This window comes from Hylobates moloch, unplaced genomic scaffold (genome assembly GCF_009828535.3).
Source record: "Hylobates moloch isolate HMO894 unplaced genomic scaffold, HMol_V3 SCAFFOLD_1, whole genome shotgun sequence".
NCBI classification, from domain to species: Eukaryota; Metazoa; Chordata; class Mammalia; order Primates; family Hylobatidae; genus Hylobates; species Hylobates moloch.
In genome coordinates, this window is record NW_026652276.1 from 7,727,941 (window position 1) to 7,755,721 (window position 27,781).

At 41.8% G+C, this 27,781-nt stretch overlaps 1 protein-coding gene across 1 annotated transcript; it reads right to left on the minus strand.

The window, feature by feature from the left end:
* SPP2 (secreted phosphoprotein 2) lies at nucleotides 1–26,918 on the minus strand. Its single transcript, XM_032753292.1, has 8 exons — nucleotides 26,753–26,918; nucleotides 26,529–26,653; nucleotides 17,830–17,952; nucleotides 16,309–16,419; nucleotides 10,217–10,271; nucleotides 9,536–9,586; nucleotides 7,108–7,203; nucleotides 1–290 (listed from the first exon to the last, which is right to left on the minus strand). Exons 1-7 carry the CDS (start codon nucleotides 26,835–26,837, stop codon nucleotides 7,118–7,120), a joined length of 636 nt encoding a protein of 211 aa, XP_032609183.1. The 5' UTR covers nucleotides 26,838–26,918; the 3' UTR covers nucleotides 1–290; nucleotides 7,108–7,117.
* Between the last annotated feature and the right edge of the window lie 863 nt (nucleotides 26,919–27,781).

The window sequence follows — 27,781 nt, forward strand, 5'->3', positions numbered from 1 at the left end:
TTACAGGAAAAATAAGGCATTTATTACAGATTGAAACTGATCAGAAGAAAAATCACAGAATTCACAAAATCATTCTTTGTTGGAACTTCTCTTCCTTCCATTGCATTTTGCTGTTAAGAGAAAAGCAGCGTGAGGGTCAGACCACCGTGGCATGCGTTCACATTCCAGCTTTGGAGGCCAGGGACCCAGGACTCCTGGGCATTATTCAAAACCAGATCCGATGATACCAGATACTAGAGCAGCTATGCGAAGCAGCAGCTCGTTGAACAAATCAAAAGGGCGAGAGACACCTGCAGGAGGAAGAACAGGTAACTGGGTCTGGGGAGCAGATACACAGCCCCAGAAAGGAAGCTCAAATCTCTCATAAAGGGAAGAATCAAAGAGACCCCAAGCAGAGGCTTCAGCCAGGTGTTGGTCCCCATGTGGGTCTATGAAGGTGTTTGTGGTGTAAGGTCAGGAAGGAAGGAACCAAGCAAAAGCAAAAGAGTAGGCTGGCCACAGCTGCCACCGTGTGCAGGTGTGGGGCTGGAGATCAAGATACGCCATCCAGCCATTCATCCATTTATCAATTCATCTGTTCAATAAACATGTATGCACTGAGCATTTGCTGGGGGTTACAAAGATCAATGAGGCATAGTTTTGACCTCAAAAACCTCCCACAACCTAGTGAAGGGGGTGGAAGTAGTTAGAGTACAGCTTGGTAAATGCCAATTCCAGAGACACCTATGTGCCAGAAACCCGAGGAAAAGGGTTCCTGGAGAGGACATATAAGGTGAACTCGGAGGATAAAATGGGGCGGGGATACTGTATCTCAGCAGAGCGGGCCTGAGAGTGGAGGTGAGACCCAGACTGGGACCCCGGGAGAACAGTCAGCTGTGTGAGGCTCTCCCATGTGACTTGGGAGACAGAAGCAGCACATAAGGCTGGGGACAGACAGGGAGCACACTGCGGGTGTGTGGGCGAGGACTGCTGAGGCGCACACTCTGGGGGAGCTCATCCCCATCCTCCAGCACAGCAAGGCCCCGGACTCATTATAAGACGACTCTGATGACAGTGCACAGTGCCTTTGAGGGGGACAAGACACAGCCACCAAGAAAGTGCTGAACATAGCAGGCTAGAGATGCAGCGGGAACTGGAGCCAACAGCGTGAAGAGGACAGAGCTGTGAAACATTTCGGAGGAAGGATTAGCAGACCTCAGTGACCAACTGGGTGAGGTGGGGAGGAGGTCTAAGATGCATCTGCTTCAGGCCTGTGGGACCTTGGAAGATGAGTTGGAGACAGGGGGAAGAGTGAGTCTCCGAGGGAAGAATCGCTTTTTGAACGTGGTGTGGAATACCCAGACGGAGGTGTCTGGCAGGCTGCCGTTGATTCAAGCTTGGAGTCCAGGCTGGAGGGACAGTGTGGAGGAGCGGGGAAGAATCCCCAGACGGCTGGGTGTCAAAGCCCTGGGGGTGCTTGGCATCACCTAGGAGAGGGAAGGCCATGAGCAGAAGGAGAGCTGAGGCTGGAACCCTGGGGAACATCATGGTTTCAGGGGCAGCAGGAAGAAGCCGGTCTGTGAAGAGTAAGAAGTCTTGGCTTGAGAGGGGACCAAATCTCAGAGGTCAGAGGGTTTCAAGAAGGATTGGTCACCCACATCCAACGCGGCCATGAGGTCCAGGAGGAGAAGGGGTGAACATGGGGATAGGATAGCTGTGAAGTGGCTACAGAGCAGGGCGGTGTCGGATGCAGGAGGAGAGACTGCGTGAGGCCCTGGGGAACTAATGGAGATGGTGTTTTTAAAGAGACAGGATGAGAAGAGACCAACAGAGAGTAATGAGAAGCTAGGGATGAACGAGGGGCCAGGAACCCACTCAGCAGTCAATCCTCATTAGTCACAGATGCTGTATTTGTGAATTCGCCTACTCACTGCTCACTAACAGTTATTTGAAACCCCAAAATCAGTAGTCATGGTGCTTTCTCATTCATTCTCAGACAGGCACGGAGAAGCAAAACCTTGGAGTCATTCTACCCACACCTTCCCAGCTGAGGTCAAACAAGGCAACACTTTGCCTCCATGTCTCAGCTCTCCTGCTGTCAACAAGTGTCCTTTTCATGGTCTATTTAGTGCCCCATTTTTTTGCATTTTTGTGCTTTTTGTTGATGATGTCACTGTTTAAAATAGCCCCCAAGTATGGTGCTGTCAAGTGTTTCTAAGTGCAAAAAGGCTGTGATGTGCCTTACAGAGAAAATGTGTGTGTTAGAGAAGCTTCATTCAGGCATGAGTTATAGCGCTGTTGGCCATGAGTTCATTGTTAATGATTCAACGGTATCTATTAAATATGGCTTCTAAACAGAAACACACATAAAACAAGGTTATATACTAATCGGTTGAGGAAAACGTTGGGAACAGACGCTCAGAGAACTCTAACCCTCTATTGCCTATATGAGCGATAGTTTAGTATTCACTAATTCAATGTTTGAAGCAACTTTATAGACCATAGCTGCCTCAGATAATAAGAACCAACTCTACTTGGTGTAACAATTAATAGAGTGTGCTGTGAATGTGAATCAGAGAAAATGTAAATGAATACAACTGCACATAGCCATGTCTCTGCCTCTGGAGTCTCGGTTGGATCTTTTCTGTCTTCTGTGGGGCATCTGGCTCCCTTCAGTAGGGGGGCTGTCATGGGAGACCATGACAAGAAGTTGTCACGAATGAGTCTGACACCTGAAAGTGGAAATCACTCAGAAAGCTGGCGGAGGTGGTGCGGGTTTTAGGGACCGGTCCTTCCACATAGTTGATGATAAGCAGATATGTTGCTAACACTTCCAATCAATTAAAGTCTTTGCCATCTAGCTGGTGACTACATTTCTAGTTTCACCCAATGCATGACAAATGCTTCTTAAACAAATAAGCCTTGAAGTTTTGCCCTCTCATACTATTTTTTTAAATACAGAGATATGAGGAAAACAGGAAGGAAAAGGGAAGAGGCTTTGGAAACAGACAGACATCAAGAGTTCAATTCCAATCCTAACACTATCTCTGAGGGCAGGGGCCTCTAAATGCCTCTGCTTCCTCCTCAATGAAACAGAGAGAACAACAAGAATAAAACCTCATTTGATTGTTCCAAGGTTTATGCAAAAGAATGTATGAGATGGGTCCAAACACAGGCCCAGGCATACTTGAGAGCTGTGATATTCACGGGCACAGAGGCCAGGCATAGAGGGGCATTTAATGAACATTTGTTGAATAAATGGATAAAATCATGAGACTTATTCTTTTCACTATGCCCTTATTGACAAAAGGCCTCAATAGGAACTGCCCCTTTTGCTGCTCTTGGGCGTAGTTTAGGAACTTCACACTAATAATCAAGATTGTGACATAAAGAAAAATGCATCACTCACGCGGCTATGGTTTGGGTGCTGAGGGTCTTCTGGCCACTACATAATTGAAAAGTCAGAACTATTCCAGCTACAAAGATAAGAAAGTCTAAGATTCTCAAAGAGATTTTTTCAACGTGAGAGTTGGGACCTGATTTTCTACATTTCCTACCTTAGAGCAATAAACAAGAAAAAAATTCAGAGTATTTTATTTAAATATTGCATTTCACTATCTACTCATATATTAAATCATTTTCTGGCAACATGAAAGAATTGTAGAACAGTGTTTAGGGCTCTGGGGATTTCATAACAAATAGCCCAAGTCTCTACCTTCAAAGAGCTCCCCAGTGGAAAAATGTCACTCACAATTTCAAAAGAGTAATTTTGTTTCTGGTCATGCATTCATTCATTCTTCCCTCCCAATCTGATTGATTGTATTCTATACACTGTTCTTAGCCCTGTGAAATGGACAAAGGATATTTTTAATAATTTCATATAGACATATCATTAATAATATTTTTACCTGTTGTAAAACTGCAATAATTAACAAGGAGAATGCATCCTCAAGAAGTTTATGGTCGGCCAGGCATGGTGGCTCATGCCTGTAATCCCAGCACTTTGCGAGGCCAAGACGGGTGGATTACTTGAGGTCAGGAGTCTGAGACCAGCCTGGCCAACATGGTGAAACCCCATCACTACTAAAAATACAAAAATTAGCTGGACGTGGTGGTGCACACCTGCAATCCCAGCTACTCAGGAGGCTGAGGCAGGAGAATTGCTTGAACCTGGGAGGTGGAGTTTTCAGTGAGCAGAGGTTGTGCCACTGCACTCCAGCCTGGGCAACAGAGCAAGACTCTGTCTCAAAATAAAAAGGAAGCTTATGGTCTATTATGGACAAGAAAAAGCAAAAAGTAATAATAAACCCTTGAAGGAATTGCACCCTGAGAGGTTAAGGAACTGGATCACCATTACAGATGGGAGAGCAGGCTCAGAACCAGGCCCGTGGATTCCAGATCCCATCGGATTGACTGCCTCACTAGACTCACTGCACCAGCCTTACCAGCCTCATTCTGTGATTTCAGGGAACCCAGCACAGTGTAGAAACCCGCCCTGCTAAAGGTCACGGGAGGGCAGAGATATAACTGGGACTTCAGTCAAATCCAATGTTCAGGTCAGAGCTGCAGCTGTCTTTAAAAATAAATGTTTGAGTGATCAATTTCTTCATAAAAATCAGATGATGAATTTATATTGCAATACACATATGTATACACATCCAACGTTATCATATTACTAATAAACAAAATACAGCCTATCCATTGAGAACTCTATCCTCCCTGCCCCCAACCCGTGATGTTCTGTAAAGAAAAAAAGAAGATATCATTTACATTTATAAAAAAGGAATATGATGCATCTGTTGCTTCATAATGAGTAGATTCTTGATCTCAGTATGGAGCTGGTTTTTATATTTAGAGTTGTGCCATACATTAAAAAGAAAACCTACCATTTGTGTCTTTCATCCAAGAAGGCCTCATTGGTGAATTTCCTTTCTATTTTAGTAAAATGTCAGTTGACTTCTTTCAAATTTCAATGGTTAAAAATTAATTATACCATGCTTAACTGATGTTTTTGGTAAAAGAATTTCAAGAACCCAAAGTGAAGGATTTCATTCGCTTAAAAAATATTTACTGAGCGCTATTTATTGAGTGTGCTGGGCTGTGTGCAGGGCACTGGGGACAGTGGCAGTTGAAGTTCCTTGAGACCTCCTCTTGGGGAGTCTGGTAGTCAGATGGGTGACAGGAAACAACCAATGGCAGTGCCCTGTGATGAGGAACCTACAGAGGCCCAAAAAGGGACATCATGTCTGATTCAGTGGTGGTGGTTTGTGGTGTCAACGTAGACCTCCAAAGGGAAGCGACAACTGAGCTGGGACCTGAACGGTGAGACAGAACTAGTCAGGTGGATGGTCCCAGTAGAGGCAGCAGCCAGAGGAGCTGCAAGTACCTCAGTGTCTCAGAAGCTGAGCGGCCAGGTGAGGCTAGAGATGTGGCCAGACCCAGGTCATGAAGGCCATGGTGAGGTACACTGGGAGTTTGGACTTTATCCTGAAAGCATGCAGTGTTATGCAGACTGTAAAGCCCAGGAACACTCCAGCTTCATTATTAACTTGTGTGTGCACATGTGTGCATGTAAAATACTTATGCATGGAATCGACATCTATAATTCCATCTTGAGATTCCTCTTATGTGTGCCCTTCATGATAGCTACATTTGCTCCAATCCCATCCCTGGTAACTGGGAATTTATACACATGTGAAACTCCATGAAGCTCAGTGCCAGTATGATAAACCAGGACTCCGTCTCTAGCTTTCTATAGAGCTGGGGCAGATAGGCTGTTCCTCCTCTTGGCCGAGCGTCTGGCTGTTGCCCACCTCTGCTCAGTCCCACACGTGAAGCAAGCATTAGTTTATATGGGGCAAGGATCAGAGTCTCCTCCTTGTTTCACAATAAACCTGAAGACAGCAAGCAATGTAGACAGTGTGGGATCAGAACCTGAGGCAAGAATACAATCAATAGTTCATTGGTGATGGTAGTGAAGTGATGGACCAATGCCAGAGAAATGTGTGGGAGAAATGAATAAGACTGGACCTCAGTGTACGTTCCAAGAAGATGAAGGATGAAGGGGAGTCAGTGATGCCCTCAAGATTTTTAGCTTGAGCAAATTAGGTGGATGGTAATGCCATCAATTAAGAAAGGGAGCTTGTCAGGAAGCTAGTTGAGTTTCAGGGACACCCAGGATACACAATGGCAGCACCATCCAATAGGCAGTTGATATCAAGGCCTGGATCTGGACGTAGAGTGTGGTAAGAGACATGTGTTTGGAAATAGTTATGCATCATTGATAGTTAAAGTCAAGCAAGAAGAAGAGATAAAAGAGTAATCTACGGAATAGGGAAAGAATTAAACTAAGATCATACAAATGCTCACCAGTATTTAAAGTATACATCGGCCAGGCATGGTGGCTCACACTTGTAATCCTAGCACTTTGGGAGGCTGAAGCAGGCAGATCACCTGAGGTCAGGAGTTTGAGACCAGCCTGGCTAACATGGTGAAACCCTATCTCTACTAAAAATACAAATATTAGCTGAGCGTGATGGCAGGAGCCTGTAATCCCAGCTACTAGAGAGGCTGAGGTGGGAGAATCGCTTAAACCCAGGAGGCAGAGGTTGCAGTGAGCTAAGATCATGCCATTGCATTCCAGCATGGGCAACGAGAGCGAAACTCCCTCTGGAAAAATAAATGAATAAAATAATAAATAAAGTACACATCCAGAAAAGGAAGCTAGATGAGATTTCATAGATGTGAGGTGAGGAGGTTGAGGAAGCAACCAGAGACCACAATTGTGTCAAAAAGTTTAGCAGGGAAAGAAGGATGGAGGTAAGGCAGTTGCTTAGATGGATGAGATGGGCCAAAAGAAGGGGCTGTGCCCTTATTGTTTGTTTGCTCCTCAGATGGACAGACTTGATCACATCAGTGGCAACAGATAGAAATGTCATGGGAAAAAGATTGAGGGTGCATGAGATTGAAGAGGCAATTGAGGAGAAGTCTTGGGAAGGAGGTCAGAGAAGCCAAAAAGCAAGGATTTGAATAGCACATTGCAGATATTTGGAGGTCGGCAGTTTTAAGGCATTCACTCCACATAGCTTCTATTTCTAAATACACATGTGTGCACCTGCATTTTCTTACCTCAAGGCTGTTACTCAAAGTCAGTATTTATTCTTGCTCTGTGCCAGTGGTTTGGGTACCTTCTGTTTCCAGGAGGCAATACCCTTCTCATGATCTCTAAAGATAGAAAAGGGAAGCGTAGGCTCTGTCAGTCACATCAAGGTCTGAGACAGCGTGGACAATATTACTACAAATTAATGAGAAGGATTGTGACATGCATAACCTGAACCCATCTGCCATGAGAATACCTGAGGGCGCGATAACTTCATCTTCCTTATTCCACTCTCTCTCCTTCTCTCTTGTGTGGTGTTACAGCTGGGCCCAGTGCTCATTTCTCCCCACTCTGTATTACTACATGTGATGTCTCAGCTACCATGGATGCTCTCAAGGGCAGGAACTACCACATTTATCTTTCAGTCCTCCATGGGATCTACCCAGTGTTTGTCACACATATTTGTTGAATTAAATTAAATCATCATGTTCAAAGCAGTCTCCAAGACAACTGCACTTCTGTGTCAATGATAGTCTCCCAGGCCCAATGTGTTTTTAAGATTTTGGCTTAGAAATTTCTTCTGAGATATATAAAAGAATTGGTCACATTAATTTATATCCATATAATATTTTTAGTCCCAAATGGCATTTGTCCAATACAATAATCAGTTTCTAAGATGGCTTCCTGATATTCACACTCCTGGGCAGTCCCTTCCCACATTGGGGCAGGATTGGCCTGTGTGTTTAATAATAGACTATGCAGAAGTGATGATATATCACTTCCAAGATTAATTTATAAAAGACTGTGTCTTCTGCCTTCAGTGCTCTTGCTTGCTCATTCTCTCTCTCTCTCTCTCTTTCTCTCTCTCTTTCCCTCAAATCATCATCTCTGGGGGGATCCAGCTGTCATGATTTGAAGACATTCAGAAGTCCTATGGAAAGGTCATATGGTGAGAAACTGAAGCCTTTGGTCCACCAGCCTGCGAAGAACTGAGGCTTCCCAACAACATGTGAGTGGGCTTGGAAGTAGCTCCTTCAACCCCAGTCAAGCTTCAGATGAGATCACAGCCCAGTCAACATCTTGTCTGAAACCTTCTGATAGACTCTGAGCCAGAACCACCCAGCTAAGCTTCTCCTGGGTCTTTGACCATCAGAAACTGTGAGATAATAAATATGTATTGTTTTAAGCTGCCAAATTTTGGGGTAATTTGATACATAGCAATAGATAACCAACACACCCAAGTTGATTATTAATCTGATTAATCAGATTTATTTCCAAATATCTTTTGAATATTCCCAACATCAAATCCAAGGGCAAATCTTTGCCACCAGTACAGAGATTTAAAAAAAAAAAAAAAAAGCCATGGATTCTGAAGACAATTCTAAAACAAAAGCTCATAAAAACGTTTCAGCAGTGGTCATGCTGTTATAATAACTGTATATTCTCCCAAAGTGACAACTTGGATGAGGTATAAAACAGGCATTTAAAAAAAAATCAAGCATCAGGTTATAAGCTCTAGCACTTCAAATAAACTGGAGTATGCCTAATGAAGGTCAGACTTTGAGCTCATTGAAATGTTAATATCTGTGTTATTCATTTTAATGGGGAATGCTGAACATCAGGTGGATTTCACAGCTCTTCTGGGAGGCAACATGAAACAGGCACAGGTTTTAGATTCTGACAAACCTGATTAAAGTCCTACATTGGCAATGTAGCCACAAGCAGATTACAGAAACTCACTAAGCCTCAGTTAGCTCACCTACAAAATGGGAAAGAACATAGTGCTACCTCACAGAATGGTTGTGACACTGAAGAAGAAAATTATGTTAAGCAATTAGTAAAGGGTAGACAATTTGCATATGCCAATTAATGCCATAAGCTCTTACTGTTTTCTTTATCTATATAAGTAGGTAACACACCTGGTTGACAGGGCTATCATGAGGACCAAATGAGAAAACTGATCTGTACAGGAGAGGGACAAAATAACTTTGTTTCATCTATTTGGTGAGAAGTTTGGTTGAGTATGGCAAAAAGAAGATCATTAGACACATTGTATGCCTCTATCAAAATAGCTCATGTACGCCATAAATATATATACCTCCTATGTACCCATAAAAATTAAATTTTTTAGTTTAAAAATAGAAGATTATTAGAGTTCATGCTACTTTTGAAATGCTCCACAGGGCGTCAGAAAAAAAAATGGTGAATGCTTATTTCCTGAGCCAGATTTGATATTTTGATTCTTGGTAACTTTTAAGTCAGTTAGTGCCTCAAGGCTACCTTTTTAATGATTTGCAAAGCAAGTTTATAAATTACTATTCATTTTTTACTTAAAATATTTTGTATTTCAGAGATTTAACCCCTATGAAACAGGAAACAGCTATGAAATAGGATTGCTCAGGAGTCCAGATTGATCAGAAAAGGGTCTGGTGGCACAGCAGGAAAGAAACCACTTACCAAGTGACCGATCATAAAATTGTTCACTTATGGACTCATCTGGAATGAGACCTGTAACACAGTAATGATCATAAGACTCCTCTCACTACTCCAGAATGTTCTATGACTTTATTTTTAATGCCACAAATATGCTTCTTAAGCAAAGAAGCAGTGAGAGATCACCATTGAGTTTTATTGCCGTCAGCACTAATAGGAAAAATGCCTCCTAAATCATAGAACACTAACCCAACCCACTTTGTATTAAAAGCCACACAAGAAAAGAAAGAAGGAGAGCCCTTCGTCCCTGAACCAAGACATTCAAAGAGATGATCAGATCTAGTTGTATGGATGAAAGATGATAGAATTCAGCCTGTTTACTTCTGATCCTCCCAGCTACACATTCTTAAGGGGAAAACCAACACTGGCTCCGTTTACTTGGCAGAGATGTTGGGGCCATCACATGGAATTATCTATGGAAAAGCTCTGTTGTGAATACAAAGGAATATCTAAGTGAATAGTTGTATCATTATTACCTCGTGATAAAAAATAAGCAAAAGCAAAACAAAATGTTAATTTTCTATGGCTGTAATTGTTGCAAGATTACATACATATGTATTTCTAGTTTTAAATAACTCACTAGCAAAGAGTTGTAATATGGAGTTATTTTTTAAAAAAAGGTAAAAAGAACAGATCTTAACTTACCAAATAGATAATTGTTTCTCCATTTATGAGATCCCAACATGTCCCCAAAAATCATCTAAAGAAATTCAGGCATCGGGACGTGTCAGCACATGAAAGAAAGAAAAAGGAAAGACACTGAAAAATGTAAATGTCATCTGGAAGACTCTGATATATGTTATATAATCCATTTTTAATGAAATAGGCAATACATTATATTAAATAACTTCATATGGTATCAAACATATAAGTCTAAAAAAGCACATGGGGAAGAGCAACCTACGTGAAGTTTAAATTACCCACAGATCTTTCCCCCAGACTGAGAATGTACTCCCAAACATTGCCAACCTCCAGAAAAGCAAAACCCTGTTATACAGACTTGCACATAGACTAAGTTTAGGTCAAATTTTAGAGTTTTCTCTGTACAAAGTCACTGTGATATGTTCAGTAGGAAAAGGTGTCCGCAAGAAGTTTTCATGAAACCACTAGAAGTCCATGCAATCGTCACAAAGTAAAGTGGTTGCTTGGCTCACAGTCTTTCTACCAAGAGTCTTGGTAGGCTGTCCTCCCCGTCCTGAACAGTCAGGTAATCTCTTGGCCTCCATCACACTAATTGGACCAGGAAGGGACACATACCAAGACAATTTAAGAGAGAAAGAACATTCTTTTCAACAGATAGTGCTGATACTACCAGATATGCACATGCAAAAGAATGAAGTCGAACCCCTTCCTCACATCATATGCAAAAATCAAGTCAACATAGATCATAGACCTAATGTAAGACTACGGAAACAACAAAACAAAAAATAAACCAGACTTCATCAAAATTTAATTTTGCTCTTCAAAGGGCACCATCAAGAAAGTAAAAGACAACCCACAGAGGGGGAGAAAATATTTCAAAATAACTAAATAAAAAGACAAATAGTGCAATTAAATCATAGGCAAGGATTTGAACAGACATTTCTTCAAAGAAGATGTGTAATGGCCAATCATTACTCATTAGAAAAATGTAAATTAAAACCACAATGAGAGCTAGGCACAGTGGCTCATGCCTGTAATCCCAGCACTTTGGGAGGTGAGGCAGGCAGACCAGCTGAGACCAGGAGTTGGAGACCAGGCAGGCCAACATGGCGAAACCCAGTCTCTACTAAAAATACAAAAATTAGCCGTGCATGGTGGCACACACGTGTAGTCCCAGCTTCTTGGGAAGCTGAGGCACTACAATTGCTTGAACCCAGGAGACAGAGGTCATAGTGAGCCGAGATTGTCTCACTCCAGACTGAGTGACAGAGTGAGACTCTGTCAACAACAACAAAAACGAACTACAATGAGATACCACGTCACACTCTAGAATGGCTAAAATAAAAAAGACAGGACCAACAAGTATTGACAAAAATGTATAGAAACTGAAATCCTCATACATTACTGGTGGGAATGTAAAATGGTACAGCTACTATGGAAATAATGTGGCAGTTCCTCAAAAAGTTAAACGTAAAGTCACTATGCGGTCATTAAACATAGAATTACTATATGATCCAGGGATTCTGTTTCCAAGAGAATTAAACACATGTGTACACAAAAACTTGCACATGAATGCTTCTAGCATCATTATCTATGATAGCCAAGGGAGAAATAAACCAAATATCGATCAGCGAATGAATGGATCAATCAAATGTGGCTCTGTAAAATGGAACAATACAAAGGAATGAAGCACTGATGCATGCTACAACATGGATAAACCTCTAGAACATTATGCTAAGTGAAACAAGTCAGTCACAAAAGAACACAGGCTGTATGATTCCATTTGTATGAAATGATCAGAGTGGACAAATCCATAGACACACAAAGTAGATTAGTGGTTGCCAGGTGTTGGGAGGAATGAGGAATAGAGAATGACTGTTATTGGGGTCTCTCTTCCGCGGGATGAAAGTGTTCTGGATTTAAATGGTGGTGGCAGTTGCGAATATACTAAAAACCACTGAACTGTACACATTAAAAGGGTGAATTCTATGGTATATAAATTATATCTCCACCAAAATGTATTTTTAAAGGGGGGTATCAAAACATCACATTGTACACAAGTAAATATATAAAATTTAAAATAAATTAATAATAAAGTTATATGTATAAAAGAACAAAAAGAGGGGACACCTAAGCCAGGCCAATAGAGGGAATGCCGAGAGGTTTCTCTAACTGGCAACAGAGAGATGCCTCCTTTCCCTCCTAAGTACAGAGGACATAAGCCTGGAGTAGCTTGACGCTTTACTTCCTGCTGCAAGGAGAAAGCCTCTCTGCAGTAAGGGTGGGCGTGGAGTGTGGGAAGCACAGTGACAGAGAGAGAGACAGAGACAGAGACAGAGACAGAAAGAGAGGAAGGAGGAGAAGATGGAGGAGGCAGAGAAGGAAGGAGAAGGAGAGGGAGAGGGAAGAGGAAAGGGAGGAAGAGAGAGAGAGAGAAGGGAATGAGGGGGAGGAGGAAGAGGGAGGGGCAGAGGGGAGGGGAGGCCTGGAGAGAAAGGGAAGGAGAAGAATGTGGCACATACAGGACTGAAGGACTCTAAGTAGAGTTGTCCCTGAAGCCAACTTCTCTCCTTCCTTTCTGGGAATGTGATCCAGGGAATTACCTCTTTTTGGCTTAGACTACTTCTAGTTGAATATCTATGTTTTGAAATGAAAGGCAGTAAATAAATTAAATGCCCCTCACCCCTCCCCTGAGCTCAGAATTCCTGTCATTATTCTTCCTCAGTTTCTCTCTCTTAGACTATTTTGGGTCTCGTGTCTGAAACCCTAGCTGACTTCATCCTATCCGCTCCAAATCAGAAGGATTTGTCTAAAGTCAAGCTCACTTATTAGAAACTGAAGAAAGAAGAAGAGAGCTCCAACCTACAACTGTACTACACTGCGCCATTTCAGCGTCGTACTCCTGACGGCGCCTGTACCAGTACAAGGTTGAGTGAGTGCTTATGCACCATAAGGAAAGCTTTTCTCCTCTATACATTTCTCTTTCGGGATTGAAAAAGAAATAATAAAAACTACCGATAATTCACCTATCTATTTAGTTAATGATAGGAGAATATTTGCAAATTTAGAAATTTATTTTCTCAATTTTTTATTGTTACTATACTTTTTAAAATTATGTCATGGAAAGTCCAAATAATTTATATTCAGGGCTTTCATTATGTCCTTACCAGACTTACTCTAAGTCCTTATTAGTCATAATTTGGATTTTGGGGCTTATTTGCCATGGCTTCTGTTTTTCTTTACCTTATATTCCTTACTCTGGAAATTCTTCTACATTCTGTATATGTTTTTCAAGTGATCTTTATTTTTATTACTCTGGGAGTTTTTTTCAGTTTTATTTCTTCTATTTCTTCCTTCCAACAATAATTTATTTGTTCTATGACTAAATGTATCCTAGTCTAATGTCTTTCATATTTATAATATCCCTATTTTTTTCACTGAAAATGATTACCAGCTGTTCTCTCATTTCTTCTCTGTTTCATGCAAGAAATTCATTTCAGAGTTTCCAGGAATTACGTAAGTCTCTATCTGCTTCCTTCTCTTCTTTTGAATTGTAGAATTTTTTAATTTGAGAATTTTTAAAAATAAATTTGCTCAAAAATGTTTATGATCACCTAACCTTTAAGAACAAGCAACCTGGGAGTTTATTTTAAGATCTAGTTTTTTACAAAGGGCTAACTTAATATCTGAGTCTTCTTAGAAAACTTGGAATTGGAAGAAAAGAGAGTGGTCTTCACTATGCAATTAGAAAGCTGCAACAGATTTGTAGGCTTTGCAAACAATCAGAACCCACTTTCCAAATCAGGGGTGGAAGCGGCGTTAACTTAGCTGGCCATTTACTAAATTCATTTTGTGTTAAAGGTCATAAAATGAACCAGAATCCATTTCTCTCAACATTCACTACTAAGCCCTAGACCCAGTTAGCATTCTCTCTCCCCTCTTATTTATTTCATATTTACTCCATATTTATTCTTCCCTAGTTGCAATCTATTCATCATCTGATTCTGTTACCCTCCTCTGCTCCCAACACACACACTTAAAACCCTTTCACAGCCCCTGTGCCTTTAGGGTAGAGCCAGTCATCCTTGACAAGACCCTCAAAGTCCATCTTGACTGCTAATGTTCCTCCAGCCCCACCTTGTGCCTGTCTCCCCATGTTTTTCTCATTCCTGTTGTAATGGAGTTCTGTCCATTTCAACCCACCAACTTTCCTGGCAATTCAGGGTACCCCACCTGATTTCCCCTATGCTTGAAATACCCTTCCCCCTCCACACTCTGCCCTGTTTGTTCTGACTTCTACCCGCCTTCCAGTTCTTGGCTGGAAGGTCAGTTCCTGGGGGAAGCTGTCTGCTCCCCAGGTGACACGCATTCCTCTCACTATGTGGCCCCCAGTGCCTGCCTGATAGTCAAGGTACTTCCTGCTTAGTGGGCACCTTTCCCCAAGACGTGTCTATAAACTGCACAAAGGCTAGCACTGTGCTTGTCTTCCTCCCCACTGTCTTTTTTCTCATATGAACCACAAATCAAGACTAACAGAAGACTTGTGAAGTGATAAGCTTGGTCCTTGTCGTTTCTGGTTAGCTGGGCCACAGTGTATGAGGGTGTTACAGCAGAATGTATTTGACTTCCTAAATATTTCAATAGGGTCTAAGAAAGGAGGCCCATGGTACTCGCCCCAGCACTGAGAAAAGAAGGTTCTTCAACTATGGCTCCAGGACAAGTTCAGAGATCACCTGGGAGTTGACCTTCAAAAGTTGCCAATGTGAACGGGATCAATCAATAAGGCCGTGCGCAACTGAACGTTTTGTGGAGAAAGTCCTAATAAACTGTGTGAAGTCCTCTTTGTACCAATAAGGCCATCCTCTGCGATAGGAGTGTCTCAGTCATTAGCTTCATTACTTTCTAATTCTAAAATGTACCTCCAGACAAAATAGGTAAGGCAGGAGTATATTAATTATATGGGAAAATTAACTTTTATGTGTAATTCTTGAAGTAGAAATTTTATAATATTTTAATGTAATTTTCACTACAGAATTAAATCTTGAAAAACTGAACAAAAATATGAAAAGAAAGATTATGTTTCACAGAATCGTCCACATAATGTTGGAAATATTTAAAAAATATCTGTCAATAATATTATCCTATTACACCTGAACAAATAATATGTCATGTTTTTATCCCTAGTTTAAAGTGAAGAGATGGCCTCTTCTTATCATATTCTTGTCCATTTCTTCCCCAGTTTTCTTGCATTTATACAACAAGTATTTAGTGAGCTGTGTCAAACATTGTGCTGCATCAAACATTGTCCTAGGCTGACAAAAACAAACATTCCCTGCCCTCATGAGACATACAGTCTAGTAAGAAAAGCAGCCAATAACTGGACACTTATATAATATAATTTCAAGGAAAAAAATATATATTATTAATATTACAGTATTATTGCAAATCACTTTCAATGCAATTGAGGAAAAATAAGGGTCCTGCCATCCATTGAGTATCCCAGTGCCAGGCCACATCCTTCATGTCCATCAGCTTACCAGATTCTCTCAACAACCTATAAGGTGGTCTTTATGACGGCTAGCACTTAACAGATGAAGAAGCCGTGGATCATAAGGGTTAAATGAAAGTATCCTGACCTGGACTGCAGAGCTGAGAAATAGTTTTGAACCCTGGTCCAACAAAAATGTCCTTCTTGATTGCACTAAACCACAGCGCCAGCGAGCCACATACTTAAATCTGAAACTTTAAAGGTTTGCTAATTGTTACTTGAAGGCCATTTCCCCAATCCCAGGGAAATCAAGTGTGTGTGCGTGTGTGTACGTGTATGTGTGTGTGTGCATGTGTGTGTGTGTGTGTGTGACAGAGAGAGAGAGAGAAAGAGAGAACATACAAGAGTGAAAGAATAAGCTGGGAGAAGTAGGGGATGTGGACAATGAGGCTGCAGGTGTCCAAGAGAGAATCCCACTGTGTCAGCAGAGTTCTGTGTCCCCAAGCCCAGGTGATGACCCAGCTACCCAGCAAACCACTCCGTTTTTCACAAACCCACACAGACCCTAAGAGGTGCGGTCTGGGAGGAGACAAGGCCCCAGTCATACCTCTTCGCTGCTGTAAGACTCGGATGTGGAGGAGGACCAGCTGCAGCGAGCATGCACGCCCTGCACCTGCTGGGCAGATACCTTCACGGTGCTTCTGCAAACAGCTGTGGGCTGGAAAAGACAAAGTGGTGAGTTCTCTCTTCAGCTGCTTGTGGAAAGGGAGAGCCTCCATCAAGTAAATCAGTAAATAAATAAATGTCAGATTTGATGAAATGACAAAGAAAAACTTCACAGAGGCATTTTATTTTTTCAAAATGAAAATTCCTCAAGACCGAAGCAGAAACAAACGAAATATTTAAACATCTCTTTGCTGTTTGACCCATTACAAGTCTCAAGGAAAAGCAAACATTTCCCCCATGAGTGCTAACTGGGCTGCCCTGAGTCAATTTTCATTCGGACAAAAAGAAATGATGAAGAACCCCACAGGACTTCACTCTCTTCTTCTTCGCCCTCAGATTTCATTAGAAATAGAAGCTTGTAACACTTTGGTATGAGTCCTTTGTAAAACAGAGTCACAGTGAGTAGTTTCATGAAACAAATAACAAATCAAACAATCCTCTTTTAAGTAACAAAACCCACGAGCTTGAACCTCAGAATACAAACACTTTGGAAAGCAAATTTTGGACTGCTGGCGTTGCCCTGTTCAGATGGGATTATTGCCCATGGGTGTTGACTAAGTGTCTGTGGAGACTAAAGCTATTCCACCTTGGATGCCAATCTGCCATGCTGACTTCTGATTAACCCGTTTCTGGGAATCCCTCTAAGATTTCCGCTTTCATGTGCACACCGTAAATCCTGGCCTTGGGTCAAATTCCCTAAAGTATATAAGCCCTGGATCTGGGAGGTAATGGCACAGGGATCCACTGTCTCACCTCCACCCAAGACATGGGTTCTGTTTGTAAGTCCCTATGAAGTGTTTTTTGTTTGTTTGTTTGTTTGTTTTTCTGAGAAACTGGATTTGGGAGCCTCTTTCTTCAGCCTCTCAGCTCCCTTGGCCTTTGGGGTTAGGTTTGCGTGGACCTGCTCACCATGGAACAGTGCTGTACACATTCTGGTCATGAGAGACACGAAAACGAACATGCCATGTTCCTGATCTCACTGAACCTGAACCAGTAGGGAAGACAGATGTCATTCAACAGTCAACGGCAAAAGAATGTGACATGTGCCAGGAAGAGTCAATGTTTCGTAATCCTTTGTAAGAGAATTTTAAGTGTGTCTGGGATTTGTCTCTGGTGTTGTATTCACTTTACCTGATACAAATTCATCCTCATATTAAAAAGCAGGAAACTGAGGCACTAGGGATAAAGTAATTTGTCAGGATCACTCAGGATCTCAGACTCCACAGCTCAATGCTCAGCCACGGAGTAACACTTCCCCCACCAGGGGACACCGTGTCCACATGTTAGCAGTGTGGCCAGATGCTAGCCAGGCAGCGACCGAGTTCTTTGTGTGACTCCAGGTCATGGAAGAAGTGAGGCTTTTCCTTTTGTTGGTTTCTGGGACTGGTCTCCTCCCACTTACCACATAGTAGTCCCTCTGGAAGGCACATGTAGCGGGATCTTCTCCAGAATCCTTCCTGCATGTAGTCTCCCGGATGCTGAACTCTAAATTCATGACCAAGTTGCTCTCATCTAGGACCTCAACCTTCACAAAAATAAAGTATCAGAGTGTGATCAACGCATTTCTGAAGTTTATGATGCTATAAACCATTCTTTCTACCCCATGAGAAAAAAATTACAGAATCGTCCACCATGAAAGCAATAAATTATCTTAGCAATCACCTAGTTCCATGCCTTTCTTCTGCAGACCAGAGAGGAAAAGTGACTTAACAAAGTCGTACAGTAGTTTAGTGACAAAAATGGAAGCAGAATGTAGGTGTTCTAACTCCAAGGCCAGTATTGCTTCTAACACTTTACAGTGACAATTGATCCTATTTGTGGATTCCATATTGGCAAACTCACCTACTCACTAAAATTTATTTGTAACCCCAAAATCAATACTAGTAGCACTTACTTTGGCAATCATCTAGGGACAAATGCAGAATGACAAAAATCTTCAGTCACCCAACATGCATGTTATCAACAGAAGCCGAACAAGGAGACATTCTTCCTTCTTGTTTCAACTCTCATATTGAAAACAGGTGTGCTTTTTATGATCTATTTAGTGGCTTCTTTTGAATTTTTGTGCTCTTTGTTAGTAGCTTTAGTGTTTAAGATGGCCCCCAAGCCTGCTGTGGAAGAACCCACTAGTGTTCCAAAGCACAAGGCTGTGATGCACCTGACATGGAAAATATGTGAGTAAGGTAAGCTTTGTTCAGGCAGGAGTCACAGTGCTGTCGGTCATGAGTTCAATGTTAATGAATCAACAATATATATTAATTTAAGCATCTTTAAGCAGGAACTCACAAAAACAAGGTTAGTATTGATGGGTTGATGAAAATGTCGTGACCCAAGGCTCACAGGAACCAAACCTTCTATTTCCCCTAGGAGCAATGATTCTGTGTTTGCTAATTCAGTGTTAATGGTGATTTTATAGAACATAACTACTACAAGTAAGAAGAATCAACTGTACATATTTCTAAGTGTCATTTTCCTAAAAGACTGCTCCATAATTTTTTAATAATTCCTGAAATAAATAATTAAGCAACAAGTGCTCTCTGCAGTACAGACCATTCTCCAGCCCTAGCTTCCTGCTTGAGCAGTTCTGATATGTGAATGAATTTAAATGATTTTATTCTCCTTTCCACAAAGGAAAATAATCTAAACTCTGTGACAAATCTGGGGAGTTCTGATGTCACAAAGTCCTGTGACTTCTTGAGTACTCACTGTGTGTTCAGCACCAGAGGCAGAGCAGGGAAGATGCCACATGGCTTAAATTCCAGAGGAGGTGCCACACAGTGGACACATCAAAGAAAACTATACAAGATCATCCCAGATAGTTATGGGGCTATCAAGAAAAACAACAACATGGCAATGGGGGTGAGGGAAGGAAGCAGCTGTTTTAGAGAAAATGCCAGAAAAATCCTCCCAAGGAAGGCAAATTTAAACTGAGCCTTGAAGGATGGGAAGAAGCTCATCCTGTGAATAGAAAGCAGAGCCAAAGCCGTGGGGACTCTTGTGGCTGGAGCAACCTGACCAAGGCAGGAACCATACACTGTGACTTTGGAGAGATGGAGCGTGTCAGGTATGGTCTTGGAGCCCATGGGAAGGTGTTTAGATTTCATTCTCACTGCAGCGAGATGCTATTCACAGGGTTTTAAGAGCAGCACTTGAATCGCCGTGGCTGCTGCAAGGTAAACAGATTGGGGCAGGAACAAGGGGGCAGCAGGAAGCCAGTGGGGAGCCCGCCACGGTCCAGTACCTGACAACACCCCCAGGATCCAAGTCACTTCTTCCCTCTTAGTTTCTGAACCCACCTTGCAGCAAATTGAAGTCAGCAACACATTGAACGTACCGCCCAGGGAGGAGAGAGATGGAGGCAGCGCTCTTTCTGTGAGAGCAAGAACTACTTACAAGTAGGGAATAATAGGCACATGCAGAACATGTTGTTTTGGAAAAAAAGTGGCAAAACTCCAAGCTTAGGATGGGGATCTTTATGTCTCCTAACATAGGACACATAATGAGTGCTGATAAAAGTAGAATTTTCTGAAAACAAGTAGAAATAAAAACTCAACATCGCCATTAATTACTACCTCATATATTTATAATTTTAATATATTGAACGTTAAATCTGTGTCTCATTAAAAAATTAAAAACTAAAAACCTCTCCCACTAACCGAAGTCCATTGTTTGGGGCCCTCCACGGCAGAGTGTGCTTCAGCAATTCACCTAAAAGCAATTTGATGGAAGCAACTGGCAACACAAAAGCTTAGCTGAAAAGATGAAAATGTGGGCTTTTGGGGGGTACAGATCATTTTATTGAGCTATGAGATAACTTTGCAATCTCTTTTGCATCTTGAAGGGGTCTTTCAAGAATAGGGAGAAACATCTAACATTTTTGCTGTTTAATTTGAACTCACTCTCTGCCAGTAAATTTCTATTCTGTGTAATTCAAGAAATGTGGTACGGCCTAAATGCTCAACAATAAGAAGTCAACTCATTGTGTTTTTGATTTGCATTTCTCTGATGGACAGTGATGATGAGCATTCTTTCATGTGTCTTTTGGCTGCATAAATGTCTTCTTTTGAGAAGCGTCTGTTCATATCCTTCGCCCACTTGTTGATGGGGTTGTTTGTTTTTTTCTTGTAAATTTGTTTGAGTTCATTGTAGATTCTAGATATTAGCCCTTTGTCAGATGAGTAAATTGCAAAAATTTTCTCCCATTCTGTAGGTTGCCTGTTCATTCTGATGGTAGTTTCTTTTGCCGTGCAGAAGTTCTTTAGTTTAATTAGATCCCATTTGTCAGTTGGGGAGGGGGGAGGGATAGCATTAGGAGATATACCTAATGTTAAATGACAAGTTAATGGGTGCAGCACACAAACATGGCACATGTATATATATGTAACAAACCTGCACATTGTGCACATGTACCCTAAAACTTAAAGTATAATAAAAAAAACTTACCAAGATACTCATAAAATAAAATAATTCATTTCCAAAAAAAAAAAAAGAAGTCAACTGGAGAAAATTAAAAACCCAGCATTATTGCTGAAATAAATTATGGGAATTTACAATCAGTATTATAGTATGGTCCTATTTTTCTTTAAAAATACATTGTTTACCTTCATATGAATAAAAAAACTCCAAAAGGATATCCTCTCATGGGTGATATAGTGTTTCGCAGATAAATGGATAATGAATGTTATTTTTCATTTTCCCTTTCTTGTATTTTTTGACTTTTTGTAATGATTACATTTTGGTTTTTATTTTTAAAAGAAATACAAATATATAAAAATAAAAGACCCATAGCAATTCCATTTGACAATTGTAATGGTTAATTTTATGTTGTCAACTTGACTGAACCATGGTGCCCAGATATTTGGTCAACACTATTCTGAATGTTTCTGTGAAGCTATTCTTTGAATGGGATTAATATTTAAATCAGTGGACTTTGAGTAAAGCAGATGACCCTCCATTATGTGGGTGGACCTCATCGAATCAGCTGAAGGCCTTAATAGAATAAAGACAGAAATCTTCCCATCAGAAAGGAATTCTGCCAGCAGACTGCCTTTGGATTTAAAGTATAAGTTATCCCTGAATCTCCAGCCTGCTAGCCTACCTCATCAGATTTTCTTTTTTCCTTTGGACTTGCCAGCCTTTGAAATTGCATGAGGCAATTCCTTAGAATAAATCTCTCTCTCTCTCTCTCTCTCTCTCTCAATGTCTCTCTCTCTCTCTCTCATATATTCATATGCATCCATTTATATATGTATGCATGTCATATTGGTTCTGTTTCTCTGGAGAACCCTCACTAATAGGGCATCACTTGTCACGTAGGTTTTTCAAATGAATCCCTTATTAATGGACAAAAAGTAAAGATCAGAAATGGCTAGCTGAGAATAATTTAGAAAGCCAAAAATCAAAAAATGCAAAGAGATTGAAAGGTAAAATGGACACACAAAAAAGGCATGGAGACCTCAAGGATCCCAAACCTCCATGGCTTTGCCTCCAAATGTACCTCAAATCTATCTTCTCCCCACATCTTCCCTGCCCTGACTTGAGACCCCACACCAGCATCTCACCATGCTCAGTTTCTCCCCTCACACCCCACTCCACACAGCAGCTACAGAGATTGCAATGGACTGTTTGTCCCCCCGCCCCAATCCGTATATTGAAACTCTAATCCCTGATGTGATATTTGGAGGCTGGGCCTTTGGGAGGTTATTAGGTCTTCAAGGTAGAGCCCTTATAAGTGGGATTAGCAGTGAGGAGCACCTCTGCCCGGCCGCCCCGTCTGGGAAGTGAGGAGCGCCTCTGCCCGGCCGCCCCGTCTGGGAAGAAGTGAGGAGTGCCTCTGCCCGGCCGCCCCGTCTGGGAAGAAGTGAGGAGTGCCTCTGCCCGGCCGCCCCGTCTGGGAAGAAGTGAGGAGCGCCTCTGCCCGGCCGCCCCGTCTGGGAAGTGAGGAGCGCCTCTGCCCGGCCGCCCCATCTGGGAAGAAGTGAGGAGCGTCTCTGCCCGGCCACCCCGTCTGGGAAGTGAGGAGCGCCTCTGCCCGTCCACCCCGTCTGGGATGTGGGGAGCGCCTCTGCCCAGCCACTCCGTCTGGGAGATCTACCACGGAGGCCAGACGCAATGTGGCGGCTGGACGTGGTGGCTCACGCTTGTAGTCCCAGCACTCTGGGAGGCCGAGGTGGGTTGATCACTTGAGGCTAGGAGTTCGAGACCAGCCTGACCAACATGGTGAAACATAATGAAAAATACAACAGACAAACCAACCAACCAACCCAGGAACAACAAAACAGGTCTACCCTGGAGTCATACTCTAATTTTTTCTATTTTCCTCCCTTTCTGATCCTTTATCCCACTTTCTTTTTCTTCCTCTTCCTTCTCCTTTTTCTTTGTCAAATAGAGGATTGAGTTATTATCATTGATCCATACAAAGTCCCTCTCTCATTTATTTTCTTTAATTCTTACTCCCCATTTCTATTCCCCGTCTTCCCATGTGCAACCTTCCTAATATGTTTGATATGCATCTTTTTGTTTGTATGTATTTTTAGAAAATGTTTATTGTTTTGTGGCAAAAAAAATTAATAAAAAAAAGTGGGATTAGCATCCTTATAAGAAGAGGCTGGAGAGTTAGCTAGCTCTCTTTCTGCCATGTGAGGATACAACAGGAAATCAGCAGTCTGCAGCCCAGAAGAGGGTCCTCACCATAACCGGACCATGCTGGCACCCTCATCCCGGATCTCAGCCTCCTGAACTCTGAGAAATAAATTGGCGTTGTTTATGCACCACCTAGACCATGGTTTGTTATATGTTCATGGCACTTTGTTACAGTGGCCCAAGCTAAGCAGAGATGTTTTGCAAATGCAAGTGTCCCTAGGGGCTACCCATTGCCCTTAAAACAGACCTCAAACTCCTCCAAATCATGACCTAGGCGTGTCCCACTCATGCCCACCTCTGACTTCTCTCCACTCCCACCTTTCTCTCCCAGGCTCACTTGGCTCTAGCCAGCCTCCCTCTCAAGGTCTTTTGTCCTTCAGGGCCCTCCCACTGACCCTGCCAGTTCACCCCAATATTCCTCAAAAGGTCTTTACATGGTGGGAACTTCTTGTCACTGGAGTGAGTCTTAGCTCAAAGATGCAACATCAGAGGACACTGTTGTCCCATCTGACTGCTGCCTCAGGCAAGGCCTATCATGTCAACCTGCTTACCCTCCTCTATGGTACTCTCCACTATTGGAAATGAATTTGGTTTATTTAACTGTGTCTTCTTCCTCTTCCCCTTTCTTCCTCTTCCCCTCCCTCCCCATCTCCTTTCCCTTTCTTTCCCTGGTAGAAACTGCTCCCTATGAAACCACAGCCCAACTTGTCCTCTTTGCTTCCCCCCTGCCCAGCACAGGGCCACTGCCCACCTTTCCTTTCTCTGCTTGTGTCCACTGAGGGAACAGTCCAAGTGAGCCTAATGTCAAGGTAGGAGCAAGAAAACCATCAGTGCTAAAGTCATGTGGTTTTTTTCCTTTCTCATCCTTTTTCAAATTTGGAGCCCAGGAGGTGAGTAACTTGAAATCAATTACAAGAATATTTTATCTAGTTCTGTTGGTAATACCCAGTGGTTCTTCACCCAGGCCACACATTAGAATGAGCAGGAGAACATTTAAGAATATGAGTCCCACCCTCAGAGACTGGGATTTAAGGAGTCGACCATCCCTCCTGGACATCAGAAATATTTAAAGCTCCCGCGCAATGATGATGTGCAGTCTTAGTAGAGAATCACTGCCCTTGGTAAGCAAACCTGGGGGCAAAGCAGAAAGGCCCAACCCTTCTCCCTACAACGATTGAACCATACCCCCAAATACTCATGACTAAACCACTTATTTGCTTTGAACATATTCTTAGAAGTGAAACTATGCAATTGAAAGTTTTAAATATTTACTAATTTAACATTTAACATGCTAGTAAATATGTTTAACACATATTTCCAACTTGCTTTTCAAATACAATTTTACAAAATTACAAACTCTCGAGCAGTAGTTGTGATGTTTTTTTACCCTGTTATTCTTTTACCTTGTTATTCTTCTTTTTCACATTGCTATTTTAATTCTGCACTTTTTTTCTATCAGAGAGGTTGAATACTTTTCCAACTCTTTCTTAGTCTTTTGTATTTCCTCTTTTGTGAATTGTTTGTAACCCCAGTGCTAGTGATCTATTCACTCAACTCTCTCCTGAGGGCTTTGCCTTTTAGTGTATCCCTCATGTCTGCTGGGGTAGAGAGAATTGGTATATTTGGAGCCATCTATAGGGTGTTTATAGAAGACATGGTTAATACACACAACATAAATCAAAATATGAAACACTCCCAATAGGAAAAAATATCACCAGGAGAGATCAAAGGAAGAGAATCCCCCTTCCAGTGGAAGAAGAAATAGAGTTCTCAACAAGAGGGCACAGTGACTGTAGCTTGACCAATCAATTTGAATAATCAGAAAAGGCTAGGGAGAGGCAAGAATAGGCAGACCTCCAGGTAAAGGAGCCGTATACCTGAGGTGGAGAGGCAACATTTTTCATGTGCTCATCAAGAGTCACACACATCACATGTAATTGTATCTATTTTTAGGTGCATGTGTGTCTGGGCTCAAGTCTGGGTGACCATACCAAGATGGTGCATGAGCCAGAACACGCCCTGGTGGCTGTGCCTCACAATAGTTCATCTCCACAGGCCAGATTTCCATGGTGTCAGTAATTGGTTCTCTTGGGATCTATCCTCATGCTCTTATTCATCTAATAAACTGCCAACTTTCTTCTGTAGTGAGCAATAGCTAAATCAAAAGTAAATTTAAATTGTTCATCTGCAGGGTTGGCAACAAGACCCTGATTCCACACCCCCACAAGTGGATTTCATTAAATGCCAGTGGAAACTGGCATTTGAAATACAATACAAGGAAGGAAAGGGGGTTCTGTATTCTGATCCAGGAGCAGCTCAACCTTTGGTGTGGCAGCTGACCAGTGCCTCCACACCACAACATCCAGAGCAAGTGACCCCACTCTGGCCATGATTCTGGAATGGCACCTAAAAAAAGCATAGCCCATAGTCTTCATAAACTATAATCAAACTAGAAAAGAAAACTGGGTCTTTTTGATTAATTTCCCTTGAAATTTGGAAAACAGAAACTAGTAGCCAGTTTCTGAAGATCAAGCTGAATATGTTTTTTTGGAGACTAGAACTAGGAAACCATGAGCCATGTGCTCCACAGAGTAGCAGAGGGAACAAGCTAAGAGTCAGTCCAGGAAAGATGAGAGAAGGCAGCAGGCAGACAGAGAGAAAGCAATGCCCATCTGGCCTCTGCTGCCTGGACCTTCAGCCGTGTCTTCATTCTCATTCCCATGCTGCCTGGCTATACAGAGCCTTCATTCCTAAGACGTGCAACTTTATAGAACCTCTCTACCTCCCACCTTAACCTAAATTTGCTTGAAAATACGTTCATTCCTACCTCCAAATGAGCCCCATGCAGACGATAATAAGGCAGTGAAATTACCTGGGGAACAGGAAGAAGGGAGATGACTTGCTGCTTATGTTTCTCATTTCCTTTGAAGGATATTTTTACATTTCTTTCCTTGCATATCACAGACTTAGTCATTGGAAGCCCAAGTGATTACTCTTTCTTTAGCTCCCAAAGCTAAGAGGAAACAGACTATTACCAAATTGACAAGGAAAGGTGGATTTCTTTGGCTCAAAAGCCAGATTATTTCCAGTAAGTATTAGGAGCAGAACTGCTGAATTTGAAAGGAGGCTCATTTCCAATAAATGAGAAGTTCTTAATAAAACACCTCAGAAAGAATCAGGAGGACTTCAAGTACAAAATCAGGATTCAGGGAACCAGAAGACAGGGTTAGAGAGGAGAATACAGCAGAAGAATCAATCATCAAAAGTGGTTTGGATAGCCTCATGACAAAAATTGTAATTAAATCCTTTCTCTGTCAAAGAAAAGAGACAGTATGAAAGAGATGACTAGCTACTATCATTTTTAAACTGGAGAAAATTTCTTAAAAGTATATCCAATGAACTGACAAAAGGCAGACAGCATTGGAAGGAGGAGCAGAGAAGATTACATTGTACACTTACTCTTTTTAATGAGCTTCTGAATGCCCGAAACAGATACGGACTCAGTGACTGGGAATTCACTTTTGCCACAGAGGAACTGAGGGCATCCCTTAAGGATGATGGATTGTAGTCGTACACTGGGAAACCTGGACATGCAAGCACATGGGGCAAAGTGAGACAAGATACAGGCGCCAGCGTGGCTCTGCATCATCCAGAGCAGGTGGCCAGGTTGGTGAATACCTTACCTGAGCAAGACCAGTAGTTCATTCCAAGAGCAAACATAATCAATATCTTCATCATCATCGTCATCTTCTCCATTCTGGAAATCATGATTGTAATCGAGAGACAGTGTCTCTCTATGTGTTTGGGGATGACAATTCTTCCTAAGAGGAGCTGTCTTTATCAAACACTGGCTGCTTATTTTGACTGCAGCAATCTGTAACTTAAACAGAAATAATTGATCCTGGGGTCAATATTTTCTGCTGACTTTTCCTATGGAAAGGTTCCAGTTTGAGGACACTTTTGAAGTTTACAACTCACCAGAGAACTTTAGCCCAAGGCAAAAGGCATCAAGAGGCTCAGGATTCCACGTGTGCTGTTTATTTTTCTCTATTTTAATTTCATTCTTTTGGGGGAGGTGATATAATCGTACATTCAACAAAATGGTTAATCTTAAATTGTTGTGTATTGAGATCCCCTCATGGTTTCATGGTTCTAAAGATCTTGCAGTTGACTGCTTATGAAAATAGTGTGGGTACAAGATCTTCTTGGAAATTATGACTTTGGGGAAGATAATTTTATATAGAGGTCCTAAATATTCGAAGCAAGTACAAGTGCAGTAAAAAGCTGGGACACAGCATCCTATTAACCAATCTTCTGTGCTACTGGACACTTTTACACATCACCTGGATAATAAGGTATTTACATATTGATGATTCCCATGCACTGTAAGTCCCAAGGTAGTTTTTGAATGATTAAAAAGGAGAACTACTTAATTGGAAGTACAGTTTGTGTTGTATGTAGGTCATTGTGTTCTTATTTGTGGATTTCATGCATAAGAAGCTGTGTTTTGGCTCAGAAAGACCTGGACTGGGATCTTGGCTCTATCATGTACCAGGTGTATACCCTCGGGCATGGCACTCAACACCTCTGAACCTCAATTTTCTCATCTATAAAATGGGAGTAAATGGTTAGATGTCAGGTGTGTTCTTAGTCAGGTTCTCCAGAAAGGAGAACTAAAATATAGAGGGAGAGAAAAAGAGAGATATTTTAAA